We start from the raw sequence: 19,373 nt of genomic DNA on the forward strand, positions 1-19,373 counted from the left end.
AACCAAAAAAAAAAGTATAATATAAAATTGAATATAATGTAAATGTGATTTTGATCGTTCTTCTACATACCGTTTGAACGCGGTATATGGAAGAATAAACTTGTGTAGCAAAATACACATTATATAAGAAGAGTATATTAATTTCGAACTTCGTGTCGTGTATTAGTTTTTACCTTTTTTAACGAAAGGTATCCATTATTGTCGCGTAACAGACTTAATATAAGTACGTTTCTCTTCCTTCGTACGTATATCTGATATGTGGTTTTCGTTTGCGCGGGAAGATATTCAATCGGTAGATTTAATATCTATTTTTTTTCTTTTTTTTTGTTCTCTCAGTTCGACACACTTAGATCCCTTTGCGTTAAAATTGCAAATCGCTCACTTTCTCATGAACTCCCCGATGTTCCAACAGCCTCTAAGTATGTATATGCGCACATATAATAATTATTAGTATTTAGTGTAATGACTGATATTATACATATTGTACTCTCTCATACTGAATTCGTATTACCACATGAAAATACGTTAGAGTACGAAAAAGTAGGATAAGTTTTTAGGCATTTTGTTTGTTCATCCGTTCGTCAAAGGATGAACTCTGAGTGTGATTCTTTCTTTCTTTCCATTTGTATGTATAATTGTTTTTTTTTTTTTTTTTTTTTTCATTAATATTATATTTAATGCTTATCTATAGATCGGATTCGCCGTATAGAGCCGTCGAGAAAGAGCGGTAGTCCAGCGCCCCGGGAATAGCGCCCGGTCCCTTGAACGGTGGCATTCGCTGAATACAATATTCCGCCTGATCCGGCGGCAGTTCTCTCCTCAGTTCGTCCGGCAGGATATAAGGCTGAAGCACGAGGAGAATTTAGACGTGACGAGATGCGCGTTTTATTCGCTGCAGATAAATCGAATAAAATTTGAATGTTTTTACCTTGTCGCCAGCAAGAATGCGGAAGCTGTCGATAACTTGTTCCGCCGTGTCGGTATCGGTGGATTCACGTGTCATGAAGTCGAGGAAGGCGTCGAAGTGCACGTAACCCGAATTGTTAGGATCAACAATAGCCAGAATACGTTGGAAGTCGATGTCACCTTGTCTATCCTTGCCAATTGAGTAACCCAAAGACACAAGACAAGATTTAAACTCATCCGGTGCCAATCTGCCTGTCCTGTTTTTGTCAAAGTGATTGAAACTACTGCGGAATTCGTTTAGCTGCTCCTGAGTGATGCCCTGAAATGAACATGCGCTTGTAATTATTTCTTCATGTTCTGTCAGAGTAACCCACATGAGTGTATCAAATATACAAATTAAAAAATTTGGAAATACCTTTGAATCTCTGGTAAGAATTTGATTCTCGACTTCATTAATGTTGCGATTGATCGAGGTCAGAAGCTGTTCCCAACCGACACGCAACGTCTCCATGGTGTACTGAGTATAGCGGTTTTCGAAAATCATGCCTTCCTGAACCGCTTGGTGGATCTTTTCCAGTTCTTCAAGATGAGCCTTATATTGATAGACTGCTTGTTCGTATTCTTTGAGACGATGTAGCTGATCTTCCAGAGTTCCCTGAAAAAAAAAAGAACACATACGCAACATTGGTAAATTTACAGGCACTATAAAATAAAAATATTCTACATATAAAATCGATGTCTTTTACCAACCTGAAGACCGAGACCAATTGCAGTCACTGCATCTAACTGACGTTCTATCCATGGTCCAACGACATTAGCTTTCTCGGCGAATTGTCGTCTGAGCAGTTCATTATCTATTTTCATCTATTTCAGGAAATATCTTTTAAACCGTACACACATACACACACACAATCGCTAAAAAGTGTTTTATTAGAAACTATCGATATCGAAGAAATTTGAATGTTGTGGGACATAAAATAAAGGATACTTTGTTGCTTGCGAAGTTCAGCAGCCAGAGTAGCATCGCGTTGAGGTATCAATTGTCTGACATCGCTCCATTTCTTGGTGAGGTCCTGCATAATAGATAATATATTAATTAACTTAATGTCTATTATTTATTTTACTAACAATCTATAATCGTATCTATCCATGTCGTACCATTGCAGTAAGAGTGGTATACGGATTTTCTAGGCCGCCGGGTATTTGATACTGCTTGACTATGGATTCGACCTCGCGCACGAGTCCCACGATTGAGTTGTACTCCTTGTCTGCTTCGCCGAGAGTTGCTTTGAACGCAGCGTGTGCGTCCATCAATCCTTGAATTTCCTCCATTGTATGAACGATAAACATGTCCACTAAATCTTCCCTGGTTCCGTCTAACCAATTGTTGAAAGGCTAGAAAATGATCGTCAAATATTAGAATTTGTTCGGATGCAGAAAGGTGATAGTTCAGAATATAATCGAATACTCACAGCAGCGCGTTTGGCAAACTCCAAATGTAAGACGTCGATCTTCTCCAAGATTTTTTCAGCTTCGTCGAGAGCCTGACGTCTACGCTGGGTGAGCGTACCCAATCGATCCCACTGATCGCAAATACGTTGACATCTTGCATTTACGGATGCACTGTCGTGATACTCGAGAGTGCTGTAAGCAGCGCATCGTGCAATAAAATTAGGAAAAAATTTAAACATTCGACGAACGTTCAAAGTTTGACTTGAGATTTGAACTCACTTGAGTTCTTGAGCAATAGCCGCGATCTGTTCCACGCGGTCCTGATGAGCTGCGAGATCTGACTCGAAAGCTTCGTGTTTCTTTTTCAAAGCCTTGAGTTCGTTCAATTTGCATTGGCGGAAGTGTTGAGACGTGAGCATCTCCTCTTTACCAGCGGTCCACTCTTCGTGAGCGTCCGCTTTGTGCTTGAACTTCTGTGCCAAATGTTCTAGACGTTCCAGACGCATCATTTCGGACAACAACCAATCCTCGAACGTTTTCTCGGCCAACTCCAGACCTAAGAATTTTTTATGCATAAAAGTCTTTTAGTCCGCTCGGAAAGAAAACTAGATTACAGAGAGAGATTCTGTGAAAAAAAAACGGGCACCTCTCCAAGCTTTATTGATGTCGGACACCATTTTTCCTTCCGTCGGCATGTACGCCGGCCTGTTGCTCAGCCTTAGCTTCGTCTGCAAAGTATTGAAGTTTGTTTCGAGCTTGGCCTTTTGTTCGACACGCGGCGGCTTATGTTTGCGCCGGTAGGTTCTGTACTCTTCCAGCTTTTTCTGACAGCCAGCGAGAGAATTGTCGGTCTGTCGATTCGCGAGCCAAGGCATTGTTCGTCGGATCCATTCAAGCAGGTCGGAAGCCAAACGTTCGTACTCTTCCATGAGACGCTCATTTTCTTGATTTACTTTCAACACTTTGCAAATTCTGTTAGCCGCTGTCTCTGCCTACAAGAAAAAAACATTCGTAATTTGTGCTTTTACGTGAACACGTGTCGTGTATTAAACACATAAGTAATACATCTCCGAGAACATATAAAGTTAACTTTCATTGAACATGCAATCGCGCGAATAGTCGTTTGAAAAAAAAAAAAACAAACAAATCTGAGGACAAATTAAAAGTTTGATTTTCGCAGATCAAAGAACTTACGCGCAACCATTCAACGCGCATTTGTTAATTCGAAAATGTGAGAAAACACACCTTTTGCGCCCCGCTAAAACAGTGGTAGTATGAGGAAACATAGGTCATCACGGCCCTCTCATCAGGCATTGCCGTATTTCGCATATCTAGAAAAACACATTCGAGGAAACTCAAACCATGCGTTGTTAGAGCGTGTATAAAAACTACTTGCTGTTAAGAATTTGATTAACTTTAACAATGGACGGAACTTGAGAAAGGGCGGAATGTGTGATTAGTAATTTTCATCGTAACTTTCAAGGTTTCGTTTCTTTTTGCACACATGATGAATGGTGTCGCAATTTTTTTGCGCTGAAAAGAAAATAACATACGTAATTCTCTGTTACGGTGATTATCTCTTCTTCTTCGTTAAGAAAATATTAAAACAACAAAAGGTGCATACTTCGTTTCGGGGAAGTCTTCTGGCGAAACAATTAAAATTAATAACAATGTGGGAGCAAGGGAGTAATCAATTAGAGCAGGTCCGAACGTCGTTAACACGGTAAGCGTATAAATTCACTTGCAGATCGTATTAATGGTCGCTTGTTTATAAATGACGGAGAGGAAATTAATGAGCAAACACGCATGTTTCTTTTTACGCTGACCTGCTGGGCACCTTGGAACGCGTGGTAGTAGCAGGACACGTATGTCATGATAGCTCGCTCATCCGGCTTGGGAGTGTTGATCAAATCTATATGATATCAAGGGAACATATAAAACACGTGTGAACGTATACTCAGAGAAATCTGATCGTAGCTCCGTGTCTCGCAAATAGCATAAATAGCATACCTAAACTCAGCGATTAATCACGATATAATCTCTTCGTTCTTATTGCAAATTATTTCGGATAAAACATTTTTTTTTTTCGATACGACACTCGACGATCTGTGCACTCACCGTCGGGATCCAACATACGAGGAATGTCGAGATACTTTTCAGCGACATCAAAGGCAGTGTTCAGATTTTCCAGTGGGTTGTCCTTGCTGAGTTTGTTGTAGTCAATCAAGTCGGGTCGATGACGATGGATAAGGGCGCAGAACGCGAGACCGTCCTTGAACGACAGGTGGAAGTTTTGAACGTTAACGTTTTTGTACGGCGCCGTCTTGCGCTGGCACCAGAGCAACAATCCTTCCTTTGCGGTCATCTCTTCCACGGAAATGTCTTGAATGGCGAATCTCAGAATAATGGTCCATATCATGCCCAAGGTCATTTTTAAGTTGCCGTCCACGATTTCTGAAGGAGATAATTCGCGATATTTCAGAAACGCACGTGTGACATACATGTTAAAATGACATAATAAAAATTACTTCTCTGATGACACAAGGCATTGATTGACACAAGTTTCTGAGAGCGACGTGTGTGTATTATTGCAACGAGTTTCGAGAGAAAAACATACCCTCTGCGCCAATTGAGACAAGCTTGACGCCTTTGCTGGCGATGTAATCAAGGGCCTTGTTCACATTGGCGATCTTGTGAAATCTCATTTTGCCTCTGTCGGGTCTGGGTAGAGTCTCGCCCGAGATCACCTCGAGCAGCAACATCAGTTTCAACCCATTTCTGAAATCGTCTTCGATCGATTCGATGGAGGTGCCCGCTTTGCGTAGGTGCGAATTGCACCAGGCTGTGAAGGTCTGTGATCAAACAAAAAGAAAATCATCATGATTGAGCGAGCGTTTTGATTTCACGCGCTGCGTGAAAAAAAAAAAAAAAAAAAATGTGATTGTCGAGCAAGCGAAACGTCCTACTCGATTTTTTTTGCACACACTGGCGATGATGTATCACGAAGAAATAATCATTTAAAATGGGAGATTGAGTTTCCTCGCTATACTGCTTAGTGTATATTTTAGTAGCGACCCCGATCCCTCCCGCTATATATATCTTCTGTCCTGGTTCTCAAACCACAAGCTTCCTATCGTTCTGTACAATGATTTTCGAATAATCTTTTTTTGACATCTGTGCTGAAATTGTCCAGAACGCACGTTACACGCTCTATTGCAAAGCAATTTTTTCCTCACATACGCAAAATATGTTCGCGCGTTTCGAATGCTCGCAGCGAAATCGACTATCTATCGCAAAGACGATCGAGTTGAAGACAAATTATTTCCATCACAACGTTGAATTTTTCTGAAACTCTTTGAAGTTACACACATCGCGCGTAATAAATCGATGCTTTCGAAACACCACCCCCTTGCTTTCAAAGACAACAATTTTCGCGATACACAAAAATTTATTGACGCAAGTTGCGTGTCTACAACACGAAACGAAAAACGCGAGTCTGTCTACTAGGTTTAGGGTAAATATAAATCGGGGAGAAAGAGAGAGGAACACACACGCAGGTTCGCGATACATATATATATATATATATTTATATTCGAATATTGGTGGAATAAAGCGCAACACACATCGCACCGTTCGCTCGAGGTCAATAAAAAAAAAACCCCGGTCTGGCGGTGAAATTTTTGAGTCGGAAAAATATTGCGTGAAATTCAATACGGGCGGCGTTGAAGTACGACGGGCCAATTTTGGACATGAGCCACCCTCCTAACATCTCTGCACGCGCTCTAAGATCTATTTGTAAAACATTGACTCCTCCCGCGCCGCGTATTAAAGCATTTCAAACACATTTCCGAGAGAGTCGTCCTCCCTCCCCCCCCGTTGTGTTTGTTATTTAATAATTGCATCACGCAAAACGTGTCATCACTCCGCGTTACGTCACTTCGATTCGTAATACGACTCGTAAGTGCACAAATTAATCTTATTTGCTCTCTTCACATTTCGATTTTTGTTAATCGGGAAAAAGGCGCGGAAAATGTTTACGTTCGAATTATGTAACGAATTTTATTTGCACCGATCGATGTCTCCGCGCGCGCGGTTTAATCAGATACACGTCTTAAGAAAACACGTAGCTCTGCCAGTGCAAATAATTGCGCAATAATAGATAAATTGAGATTGCAATTTTCTTTCGTGTCACATATTTGTCCGTACGATTGTCGTCACATCGTGACGTATCCCCCGCGTAATTCAATCGCACGTCGCTTATCGAAATCTCCACATCCTGCGATATATATATATATATATATATATATTTATATCAATGGAAACGGTCTCTATACATATGTGCGAACACAGCGGCGCCGCTAAAAAAGCGCGTCGTTGCGGATAGAGGAATGCGATAGCCGATGCATTTGCGCTGATAACGCGTAATTTTCTATTTACGTTCGCGTGTGTGAGTGCGAACGTATAATGCGACCATTCGCACGTTTTTCGGCCTACGTTGACGCGCGAAACACGCGCCCGCGGCCGTTTCCAGAGACGATTTACACAACGCGCGATAATAAATTTCATCTTTCTCGATTTACGCGGCAATTTACGTCCGCGAATCTCGACCAAAAAATAATTTGCGATCGTATTATGCAGGAAAATGTGCGCTCTCTCTCTCTCTCTCTCTCTCTCTTTCTCCCCGCGAGACTATTCTTAGAGATTTCTTCGGCGGTTTTATTTTCTCCTCGTGCGCGAGTTCTGCAAGACAGAAAAAAAATATATAACTAATCGATATTAAGACTTGGCTTTAAAAAAATTAAAGTGAATTTAATTAATTTTCTAATTTAATTAGTCAACGTTATTTCATTTGTATATAAAAGCTGATTTCGATCGAGTTGAAAAGAAAAGATGGCGAGTAAAAAAATTGTGAGAAACTGGGCAATTGGGCAGCGAGTTATGCAAATTTGTCGAATCGACCGCGCGCGCGGGAGAGCAGACAAAACAGCCTAAATTCCACGCGCGTCTAATTTACGTAATTCGGGAATCTTTTGAAGTCCCACGCGCGCGAATAAAATTCTGTCTCGAAAATCTGACAACGGATTTCGCGCATCGCCTGTTCTTTTTTCGTGTCTTATCGAAACGTATGGCGCCGCAAATACGACATGTGTAATAACCTTCGGATAAGGTAAGTGCGTAAAGCGTGACTAAGGTAAAAACGACGCAAAGATAAACGACGACAATGCGGAAAATTTTCGCGGAAATATTTGCTCCGGGACTTTCGTTGCTGTTTTTGTTCTCTATCTCAGTGTTCTCGTAATCCGAGAGAACGAGAGAAAAACAAAAACAATCCAACTTGAGGAACTTGAAATCACGGGCCGGAAATGCATTCTCGTGTTCTCGTAATCCAAGAACGAGAGAAAAACAAAAACAATCCAACTTGAGGAACTTGAAATCACGGGCCGGAAATGCATTCGTAATTATTCCACGGCGACCTTTCGAGCCGGTCCAATAACTGGCCGAGAATAAGTAATCGTAGGTGTGTGTGCGACAAAATATCTGCGTGATGAATCTGCGTTTGGCGCGCGCAAGATCCGTGGGCACAGACGAAGACTCGCCCAAGAAAAATAATCGAGTTGCTATTATACCGCACTGTTATTCGCGGTTGCTTTGTTTTATCTATTTACGTGAAGTCGAGCCACCTATATAAATGTATTCTACTCTTTATTTTCATCGATTTCTTTTTTATCTTTTCCTAATTTTTTTTAACTTAGAGGATCGGCCTGTAGTGGCTCTGTATCTGCAAGATAATTTTTTTATAAAACGTTGTGTGTATACAAGTTTTGGGTATCAAATATACAAGGAAAAAATGCTCTCGAATCGGTCCAAAGATTAATGATATTGTTTGCGTAAACAAATCGCGATATCGCGTTTTATATCGTCGTGCATCTCATTATTGACGTTTTATTTTTGTACTTCATTACGTGAGGTCGCATTGTCACCGAGTGACAATGCTCTTAAGTCAAAATATGGCATGCGTGTGGGTCACCCGGTTTTATTTGGGATTTGGCGCGCGCCCCCGACCAGAGCATCCGAAAGGTTAACGATCCTCCCGACGTGGCGGAAAAAAGAAATCGATCGAGCGAAACTAAACCGCGATTACAAACGCGAATTACGCGTTATCGTTATTTCCTCCCCGTCGCGCTTCCCTCCAATCCCGAGGGTTTTGCTCGGACAATACGACGACGACGACGACGCCGCCGCTTGCCAAATTGGCATGACACCCGTCAAACGTTAAGTGTGCAAGAAGGAAAAGCAACCGTAAAATCGCAACACACCGTGAAATCGTAAATCAACAACGTCAAGGACAGCTTCCTCGGAAGAGCGCTCAGGTAAAGTCTGCAACTCTCTCGACGAGTTCTCGACGTTACGGACGACTTACGGTCTCCGACCGTAGAAATACTTTCAATCTCAAACGTTAAGATGTAATTAAATTAAAATCTCGTCCCACATGTGTGTGTACGAAGCAACCCGGTGTTTTGGAAAAAAAAAATCGCGCGGAGAGTCCGATCCGAATTTCCAACACGGATTTCTGAACCGAATCGTCGAGATCTATGACGAGCAACAAGAAGATCGACAAATCTCCATCGTCAATTTCTCGTCCGAAAATTCTTCGTGGAAGAAGCGCCGCCGCCGGGGCGTGATGCGACGTCCCGCGACGTCGTCATCCCGAAGTCGTCTGATCGGAGGATGTGGACCCCGACTATGATCGACGACCGCGCGCACGTCTTTATCTATTTATACGGTCTATTTATACGTAACGTCAGACGTGCGAACAGCCGCGAAAAGCTACAGTATCGTTCTCTCGTTGACGAGACGAAGCAAAGTGTTTCACGATGCTACTGACCAGAGCAAGTGCTTCTTCAATTACTTGCCGGTCGCGGCTCGTTGCGACAATTAATCATCGGTATTCAATTTCGCACCGTGCAAATGTCCAACGAAAACACGAAGCTATCAAATACCTGAGGTTTATTTATTTATAGAATATCGCGGTGAGACGAAGATCGCATCCCTCGGTCAAAACGTTTTCAATTTGTTAACTTTGTGATCAAAATTCGAAAACACACCAACCGCGCGGCGTGTTTGGACTCCTATTGGATTATTTTTTCTCATTTTTTGAAGTCTTCTCATTTTTATTCGCTCACGATGCCTCCGCTAGGCACGCACTTCCGTCCGCAAAAAAAAATAGATCAAACGATTAAATATTGATCAGCTACAGAAACGGAGATATACACAAAGACGAGCACGATCGTTTGCGCGAAAGATTAGTCTGTAAAAAAATATTACCGAAGATGCATCGCGAGCCGTTAGCGCCCGTTATTCGGCCTAACCGTTCGATTTTATCCGGTAACGATGATTTGCTTTGCGCAGCTGCTGCGACGACGACACGGATTTAAATATCGGAGGCGAGAACTCCGGCGTCGTCGACACAAGCGAAATCAATCAGCGGTCTGTGTGATTATACGGTACTCGCGGAATGTAACCCGACTCTCTGAATAAATTATAAACGCGTATCTGATGATAATTATGCACCGGTAGATGCGCGCAAGAGTAAAATTGATAGTCACCGCGGGGGGGGGGGGGGGATCAAAACGGGTGCCGATTTCATTAAGAAGACGTATCGCGCGATCATGTTCGTTGAAATTATTCCGGGTGATACCTATTTTCAGAAGCGCGAGAGAAAGCGAAGAGAGCAAAACGGAAACACATAAGAGAGATCCGATGATCCGCGAATAGAGAGAATTCGCGCGCACACCTGACTTCTCGTTCTTTACTTCTATCTCAGTTCGAAGAAAGAAGATATGGAGACGAGAGAAGAGACAGAAATAAAATTCAAATAAAAAAAGAAATTCTATACTGAGATTGTTAAATAAAAAATAACACGGAAATTTAAAAATATAATTTTGATGACATGTTATTAAAAATCGTTTAGGAATATTTAAATAGAGACTAAATTTGTCGAAAAGCTCGAAATATAAACGTTTAAATTAACAACCTAACCGATGTAATTAATTTTTTTTTTTTTTTAACGCACGTATCTCGATCGTGTTTGATATCTTTCCTCGGATCCAATTGTTATCGCAAAGTCACGAAAGTGCGTGTTCAACAATCTGTAGTTCCTCTGCTTGACTTGGAGGAAACATAAATCTCTTCACGGGCAATTTGCCTCAACTTATAGAAAATGTCTCGCGCATTTTTTTAAACGGAATAATATATACAAACATCCGAACCGCTAGCTAGATTGTGGACCTCGGATTTCTGTTTCTCAATACCGCCGAGTGTGCGTCTGCATCACTGACTGGTCAAGGCGATTACAATATCAATAACATAAACGAAGTGACGACTCACGGTTGACATACTCCGGTATCTGCCGACCGACTCGATGAGGCAATAATAAGAAATATTTATCGCAGTAACCACATAAAACGCGCGCTCAAACATAAAACATCTACGACAGTCAAACGCGTGGCAACGTGAACAACTAGAGTCATCACCGAGGCACGTGTTTTTAAATCGTAATTGTAAAAATTCTGGCGAATCGAATCTCTAAATTATTTCAAACACAGAAGGCACTGCTCTGCCTGAAACTATAAGGGGATCGAAGCTACAACGTACAGTCGAATAAATCTCTGAAGACCGCGTAATCTACAAGCTTGTTGAGCACAGATGTTTTCGCGACCCATTTGCACGCGTTCTCAGAGAAAAATTTCCTATCGCCGGTACATGCGCTTCGCGAGCCGATGTGTGTGTGTGTGTATGCGCGAGGGGAGGCTGACACACGAGAGACCGGAGATTTTATGGGAAATTCTCCTGTACAGTTAATCGGCCCGACGTGGTGTCGCACACCGACCACCTTTTCTCTCTCTCTCTCTCTCTCTCTTTCTCTCCTTCTCCGTTCCGCGTAATGATGTGTCTAAGCGATACTATTAATTGGCTCGGTTCTCTCTGTCATATATCCCATATCATTCCCCGAACAAAGTAGATACGGACGACGATATTCCAATGACACGGTGCGGAGTTTCTCGATTTCCTGTTTTCTAGAAAACAAAACCCACGCACACAAACGTGTGTGTAGAAATTTCTCGTTAAATAGAGTCCGCTGGTTATTTTTTCGTTGAATGCAACACACACACACACACACACACAACTCTGAAACATACGCAGTGTAATAATTGTTTAACAATGACACACATACTGTGTTTCGTAAAAGTTTTATTTCGCAACGCGCATCGAATGTTTTCCCATTCGCGCGATTGAAATAAAAAGCCGTTGACGCGGCCTCAAGAAAGCAACCGACGACTTCGAGGTGACATTGTAGTTACACGACGGGTGAAAGAAACTATTGACTCTCACTTTTCCGTGCGCTCCGTGTAAATAAAGTGTGTTTCAGAAATTTCTCGAGAGTTGAAATTACACTCCTCTCTTTTTGTTTTTACGTTCTCTCGGATGTTTTACATTCATTTTACTTATTTCTCGCACGACAATAAAAGTTTCTTTTTTTTTTTTTTTTTTTTTTTTGTAAATCCTGTCATTGCACTGTCCCGACTCCGGCACCTCGCGCGGATATAATTTCTTTATATAACATTTTAACGATTACGTTTTTCCTCGCGAATAATTTAACTTTTTTTTTTTTTTTTTTTTTTTTTATTGTAAATCGTTTCTCTCGCGAACAAGACGAAATGAAATCGAAGAACACAACTTTCTCGCTCTCCGTGTTTCTCTTCGTGTATTAAACATTTCTCTTCTTCCGGTGCGAATTCACGGAATGAACCGGTTGTCGTCATAATTCCGTCATTTCCAGACCGGAAAACTTTGCCGTAAGCTTTTCCGCGAATCGCGAGCGAAATCTTCTGTGTTATCGCGCGATTCGACAAACGGAACAAATTTTCGCCGCCGTCGCCGACGCGAACGAATAGGCGTCGGTAATGCGGGTTTTCGGGCCGCGTTTCCGGAACGGGGCACGCGGATCTCTAAAATTAGAGGCGTTACGAAAAATCGCTCGCTGTCGGCGTCGACGACGACGTCGAGAGAGTCGACAGCAGCGATGATTTCTCAGGGACACACTTTATTGGCGTGCGCTAACAATTATCAGTGTCGCTTATCTAATGTACCTGACAAGACGCCGTCGGCGGGCGGGCGGGCAAACGCGCGCGCGCGCGCGCGGTATCACGCGGACTAAAAAGAATTAAGGAAGATAACGAAAAAAAGTCCACGACGATCGGCTATACGAGAATCACGTACTCGCGGAGGCGTGAGTCACCGCTCGATTATTTTTGTCATAAAGTCTGAAAATACAATCCGAAGGGCTGCGGCGCGCGGTCGATATAATACGAGAGAGGCGGAGGCCTCCACACCGAGAGAGAAGCCTTGAGCCTCTGCCAAAAATGAGGAAAAACACTTTGCGAGCGCGTACTCGAGAATGCTCCAATTTATCAGTATCTAGTGACGCCACAGCGAACAGAAACACTGTTTTATTCGAGTGTTTTAATTAAATCGCGCAAAGGTCACATATCTCTCTCTCTGCGTGTACTGTTTCTTACATCAGCTAATGCGAAGAGAGAGAGAGAGAGAGAGAGAGAGAGAGAAAGAGAACAAGGATAGTTCTTTCTTCACATGTCTCATCATCACAGATAATGTTACGTTCTACTCCGCATAGTAGCGTTTCCTCGGGAAGATCGTTTCATCGAATCTAAAACGCCTCCATTAAATCCCCAGCATTAAGATTAGACGGAACCTTTCTAATACAGTGATGGGATGCGAGTGGAATGTTATTTATGTGAGGAATTCTCGATCGCGCTCACGAGGTGGGAACTTATCTTGTGCGCCGCCGCTTACGTTTGCATCGAACTGCTAAATCGTATCGCAATCCGGCGATCTCCGGCAGTTCTATCTCTAGTAATTGCAATATTCTCCCGTGACACACACGTCTTACAATTTGTAACTGACAGTTACATTCGCATCGCTTCTGCAAAACAACATGTTTCAATATTCGATGTTTAAAATTCACGCTTACACAATAAATACAAAATTTTTATTTGCGATAAGAAGTCTATTTACTCTATGTGGAAACCTATATACTCGAGATATAAATTTCTCTCTCAATTTCAATCTCAATCAAATTACTGCTTTACACAAACGCGCACTTGTGTGTTAACTAAATTGTTCAATTAATCTGATAAGATAATCGCGCCTCGAAGCAAAACTGATGCCTCGCCTGATGGGCGCGTCTTTTATTTTTGAGTGAATTACAAAATATACAGACTAGCCCGCGCACTGTTGCAATTAATTAACGCCGACTGTGAAGCAGCGTGTCTTGTTCGCGCGCTTCGCAGATCTCAAAGCGGCGGTCGTGTTCGAAATAAGAGAGAAATAGAAAGAAGTAAAAAAAAAAAAAGAAAGAAAGAAGTTCTTCGAACTTTCTGATAATGCACTTCGCTCACCTTTTTCTGCTGTTTCTCCCAGGCGGGATCCAACAGACCCTCCCTCTCCCATTCCTCCTCCGGTGCCATGTATCCGTCCCCGTAGGCTTCCATGTCGTTCATCCCCTCGCTCGTGTGCGTGTCTCACGTTCCTTCAAATCCGAGCGCCAAACAAACAGAAAAAAAAGTTGTAGTGTCACCACGGTACTTCAAAACGCAACGCGTTCCGTTCCGTTACAACGGGAAATATTTAGCGGCTGAACAACACACACAGAAACAGAGAGAGAGAGAGAGAGAGAAAAAGAGAGAGAGAGAGAGAGAAAGGGAGAAGACGAGGAAGGAGAAGTCGCGAAAGTCCGAGAGAAACGCTTTTTCGGAGCGGTTTGAGAGACAACGCTCGATCGAAAGATCGATGTGTCTCCTCCGCGTACGGGAACGGTCGTTCCCCGGTGACAGCGACGCGTGTACCGAGACCGAAAAAAGAGGGGAGGGGAAGAAGGGAGATAAAAAGGGGGAGAGTGCACGACGGGAAGTATATACCGCGACGAAACCAAAGGGGGGCGATCGCGGTGAGTTCCCTGGGATAAATTACCGGCGAAAATTGAGAGAGAAAGAGAGAGAGAGAGAGAGAGCGAGCGAAAGGAGTGCGCGTGTGTGAAAAGTCGGCAGAGAGAGAGAGAGAGAGAGAGAGAGAGGAGAAATAAGAAAACGCGTGAAAAAAAACACAAAAAGTAACCACAGCGAGACCTCAAGACGTGAGAGAAAACGTACCCGCTAAGCCCAGAAAACGTTTCAGTTTCGTGTCGTTCTTTCCCTCGCGCTGACCCCTCTGCCACGAGTCTCTGACACACGGTTCGCTCGCCGGCGCACAACCCCCCCCCCTCCTCCACCTCCACCAACGCAAATCCCCCCTTCGCAGGGGAGGACGAGGGTCTCATTCGCTCTCCTCGCCATTTAACGCCGGAGAAGAGGGGGAGGGGTTAGATCCCACCCATTGATTCCCTTCTAAATTTTCTCTCCTTCTCGTTCGTTTCTTTGTCGAGAGTGAATGTTCGGCAAAGCAACAATTGCAAGATTCTTTGTTTTTTTTTTTTTTTTTTTTTTTTTGTTTCGCGCAAACCTCGCGAACGGGTTCTTGTTTTGGAATCACGGCGAAAACGCGCCGCGACACGCGTATGTACACGACGAAAGAATCGCGCCGACAACTCTTTGGAGCATGCAAATTGCCGTGACAGCTCGCGGCTACGTAGCATTGATCAATTATTGCAATTCCGTTTGTCTCATCATGATCAGTGTGTACATGCATGCGTATTGTTGGTGGTCTGCCGACGCGTTCACCGGAGCGACGTTTTATTTTATATTTCGTAATGCAGCTGCTGCTGCTGCTCCCCACGGAGGAGGATAAATGCGCGAGGTGGTAACGTCGCGTCACGGATCGCTACATACGCAGCCGCCGCCGGGCTCATCGGCCGAAACTAACCTTCGTATCTTTTCTGCTCGCTCGCTTGCTTGCTTGCTTGCTCGCTTGCTCGCTCGCTCGCTCGCTCGTTTGTTTGATCGCGCGCGCACACGCACGTACGCACGCACGCACGTACGCACGCACGGACGCACGCCAGCTGATCCGCAGCTCCGCGAAGGATGTGGAGACGACGAAAATAGCGTCGAGAACGAGCGCCACGGCACCTCATTCACCCACACACACGACTAAAATAGGACCGACGCGCGGTCCGTCGAAATTTCCGAATCGACCGGAGCGACGCCATTTCCCGAGTGTTCTCAAGATTTTTGCTAACGGCACGAACCAGCCGCGCGAAGTAGATAGGAGTCCACTTTGGTTAAGAGCGACATTGTCGACCTTGCTGATTGGCCGTTGAATAGGGAAGTTTTGGCGGTTCTTACCCGATATCCAATCAGCGAGCTCGAACGTTGAGACCAATCTGAAATGCAGAATTAAATTCTGAAATAAATTCTAAAATTAATAAAATAAAATATAAAAAGTTTTTTACGCACGTATTGTTTTTATCTTTAATTGGAAAATAAAATCTGTAATTGCAAAATTAAGATATTAGATTGTTCTTCGGAATCTGCGTCGGGATCAGAAATAAAATTACTAAGTAATAATAAACAGAAAATTAAAAACTATTGTCACTCGGGTTTTTATTTAATTACAATATAAAATACAGAATAGTTATAGTATATATAAGAAAATATGGTTTTATATAAAGCTCTAGAGTATCGTATTAATCTCACGTTTAAAAGAGAATCACACATGTATAATATTGCAATTATTTATTCTTTGTTATAAACGTTGAATTATATTAATTTAAAAAACAAAAAAAATTTTTAAAAATGACATTGTTTCGTAAAACCTCTCGAATAGTGATAAAACATATGTACAATTTGCAATGTTTCTCTCTTACGAAGTAGTTTACGAAATAAATGATATTTAAAATCGTGTGTCCATAATTCTCTTTTTAATATATTCTATACGTATATACATTATACACGGTTCTTTTTTCCATTTCCTTTCACTTACAACACTCTTACATTGCAAACAGCTTGGCAAGTAATTTTACTCGGCGATATTCCCTTTTTTATACACATAAATAAAAAAAAAAAATTGGTTAGCATTAATTGATGAACTCTGTATGTGCCATTGAGTTAGGACTGAGTAGTTGAAAGGCGTCAAAGAAGAACAGTTTTCTCTTGTTTGTCTGTCTGACTTTTATGTGACCATGATATGCAAGTATGTCGTTTTTATTTAGTACGTACTGAATTCAGTGGCACTTAACCGCCGTCATAAAACTCCAACCTGTTGAAAATTCTGGACGTCGTATAAAAAACAATTTAATTCATTATCGCAAATCACTCGTTTGCAAGTAGTAATACAGAAAGGATATAAAAGACTAGCTTAATAAATAACACTGGCTTAAACACCCAGACGACTAAAAACATTGGGTTTCTTGACGTGTTTCACAGTTGTTATTTTGTTAAAAGTAACTTGTTTGGCAGTGCCGAGGCGCGCCTTAGCCGGTATGGAAACAAGTCGTTCAGATGCTGCAATAACAAAAATTTATCAATATATAGAACCAATTGTTCACTTTTTCACACGAAAAAACTCTCTGTACCAACATTCAATCGAAACAAGAGCATATAAAAGTTCTGAGTAAAAATATTACAATATTAAAAATAAATCTTTCAGATGAATCTTAAAAATGTATATGTACGTACCTAATTTGCCAGATACAATAATAGGTTTGGTGCTTTTTTCACTGGTGGGTTTGCTGTCATTTGTTATTTCTTTTTTTAACTTGAATATACGACTTGTGCTGTTTAATGTAGCCTTCTTGCTCAGTTCATGATCAGCGTGCATAGTACCAGTCATTTTCGGTACTATTCTCTTGGTAGTTATGATTGACGTGCGTGCACTCGTCGTCTGATTTTTCAATATACCCGACGTACTGATGGTATCGGATTCATTCCTGAGTATACCCGCCGTAGTTACATGATCCTTTTTATCATCTATGTCACCAAGACGTTTGAAGACATTAGATGGTCTCTTGAATATATCCTTGCTGAGGCCGGTAATATTGAAAGTGGGCGTCGAGTCAACCACATTGGTCGTGCTTGTGACAGAACTGTCGCCTAATCTATCAAAGACTGTTCGTTTTTGTTCGGATTGTTTTTTAATTACTTGAGTTCTCAAGCTGGATGACTTTGGAACGGTGACGGAATATTCGAAGCCGTTATCTTCATTATTGTTTGTCGCTTTTAGTTTCTTTTCTGTGACATTCCAGTTATCTTCGTCGTTGTCTTCATAATCTTCGTCAGATACTAATTTACGTTTCAAAGGGGACTGCTTTTTGTTAACAGTATTGACGGCATTTGGTAAAGGAATTGACTTCTTTATAGTCACAATCTTTTTTGCAGGTACAGATTTCACTACCTTCTTTATGGGATCTGTCTTGGAAACTGTTGTTGAAATTGTTGTCTTATTTCCGATATCTTTGACTATTTTCTTCACAACAGGTTTTGCGGAAACTTTTGGAGTTGTCAGTGGTGTGTCTTCTGAGTCAACCAAAAATCTTTCGCATGTTGTTTCCTCAATGACTTTCTTGGCGTATCTTAAAATCGCAATCCTGTCACCCATCAAAGTAATACCCATTTCTTTGAGGCTAGGTTTGTCCAAATCGGGTAACATATCTGGTTTGATACGATTGTTTGAGAACACAACCGCATGTTTAGTAGCAACCTCCTGCGAGAATCCAGCTCCTTTAAAAAACTTAACCCAGTAAGCTAAAATAGAATAGAATGATTTTTTTATTGCTTTATGTACAGGAAAAAAGTTGTTTATGTTCGCGCATGAGTAATAAAATACATAGCTTGAAAATAAATAGTCAAGACATGAAGCACAAGCAAAACTTGTGGCATCGCATCTTACTTGTAAGTACATACATTTGTAAGAATTCTGAAAACACACACGTATCATACATAAAAGTCGAAAATTGTTAAAAAATAGGATGCCAGAACTTACCCGACAGAGATGCAGCCATATTGACGGTTAAAACTTACGATGCGAATATCGTTTTGTAGTTTTTTTCACAATTAATCCAGAAAAAAAGTGAACTTTAACAACACGCTCGATTCTTGTGCATATTTGCGTGGTAAAAGGAAACCCAGCGAAATTTCAAAATTAAAAAATGTGTAAAAGACACTATTTCAGTAAGAAAATAAAGAAAACACGTTCCCTAAATAGTGGTAGTTATTTGTGTCAATTCCAAATAGATCTCATATACAACATTTCGGGAGAGTAAGAGAGATTGAGAAATTATTATTAAACATCTATACGTGTGTACGAAAATTCCACACTTCAGAACTTCTATGATCCTACTCTTTGGCACCGCATCGTGAGTCAGTTTAGCCAACTTTTAAGATTGACCAACTCGATACATTCAAGCATCGATTGAGCGTCGCCTGTGATTGGTCAATTCGGTCACTTGATTGTCAATGCGGATTGGTCTCTTCCAATGAAATAATCACCTGACGAAGATAAATATCCAAATACATCTACAGTATTACTAGACCTTTCGGCGAGTTTGAACCCCCCTGTTTTCAGACGTCAAAAGACAAGAAAGCAGGTAAGGTTTATGCTTTATCTAAGATTTTAATATTTCTGTTTATACGCATTCGGCAATTTCGTATAAACGGAAGCATTGATCATGTTCAGCAGACTGAGCGGATCAGTGAGCGCTTAGTGATTCTTCAATACGATTGGTTTCTACACTTAGACCCAACGAAGATCTAAAGGCACGATTCAATGGCCATTGAAAATCCTATAGGCTTAGGCCTGGTTTATGCGGGCCAGAGAGAAACCTGAGAGCGGCCATCCTATTGTAATTTTTTACGACGGTTTCAGCCGCTGGTTTTAGTCGTATTTCCACAAAAGTGGAACTCAAAGGCCGTTCTACATTAAACGCAAGTCGCAGATCTCGTGGAATTGACCAATTGCAGAGTCAAATCAGCCAATCGACCAACGTGATTGATCAGTTCCACGAG

The 19,373-nt window shown here is 41.8% G+C and overlaps 2 protein-coding genes across 7 annotated transcripts; both read right to left on the reverse strand.

Moving 5' to 3' along the window:
* Positions 1-635: 635 nt before the first annotated feature.
* LOC109863707 (alpha-actinin, sarcomeric) lies at positions 636-15,342 on the reverse strand. 5 transcript variants are annotated; one of them, XM_020444158.1, is made up of 14 exons: positions 15,298-15,342; positions 13,839-13,969; positions 4,976-5,210; positions 4,477-4,812; positions 3,604-3,689; positions 3,005-3,350; positions 2,638-2,914; positions 2,379-2,550; positions 2,065-2,301; positions 1,895-1,979; positions 1,657-1,760; positions 1,322-1,561; positions 929-1,225; positions 636-844 (listed from the first exon to the last, which is right to left on the reverse strand). In XM_020444158.1, exons 2-14 carry the CDS (start codon positions 13,938-13,940, stop codon positions 686-688), a joined length of 2,676 nt encoding a protein of 891 aa, XP_020299747.1. In that variant the 5' UTR covers positions 13,941-13,969; positions 15,298-15,342; the 3' UTR covers positions 636-685. The 5 variants fall into 5 exon arrangements, with proteins under 5 accessions (XP_020299747.1, XP_020299744.1, XP_020299745.1 ...); XM_020444155.1 differs by lacking the exon at positions 15,298-15,342 and adding an exon at positions 14,589-14,685; XM_020444156.1 differs by lacking the exons at positions 3,604-3,689; positions 15,298-15,342 and adding exons at positions 4,185-4,270; positions 14,589-14,685.
* A 651-nt stretch (positions 15,343-15,993) lies between these two features.
* On the reverse strand, positions 15,994-18,718 carry LOC109863712 (uncharacterized protein C19orf47 homolog). 2 transcript variants are annotated; one of them, XM_020444169.1, is made up of 4 exons: positions 18,352-18,718; positions 18,273-18,285; positions 17,049-18,113; positions 15,994-16,874 (listed from the first exon to the last, which is right to left on the reverse strand). In XM_020444169.1, the coding sequence occupies exons 3-4, from the start codon at positions 18,016-18,018 to the stop codon at positions 16,747-16,749; spliced, it is 1,098 nt and encodes a 365-aa protein (XP_020299758.1). In that variant the 5' UTR covers positions 18,019-18,113; positions 18,273-18,285; positions 18,352-18,718; the 3' UTR covers positions 15,994-16,746. The 2 variants fall into 2 exon arrangements, with proteins under 2 accessions (XP_020299758.1, XP_020299757.1); XM_020444168.1 differs by lacking the exon at positions 18,273-18,285 and having other exon boundaries at positions 15,995-16,874.
* Between the last annotated feature and the right edge of the window lie 655 nt (positions 18,719-19,373).

This window comes from Pseudomyrmex gracilis, unplaced genomic scaffold, assembly GCF_002006095.1.
Source record: "Pseudomyrmex gracilis isolate BER0280 unplaced genomic scaffold, ASM200609v1 scaffold_12, whole genome shotgun sequence".
NCBI lineage: Eukaryota > Metazoa > Arthropoda > Insecta > Hymenoptera > Formicidae > Pseudomyrmex > Pseudomyrmex gracilis.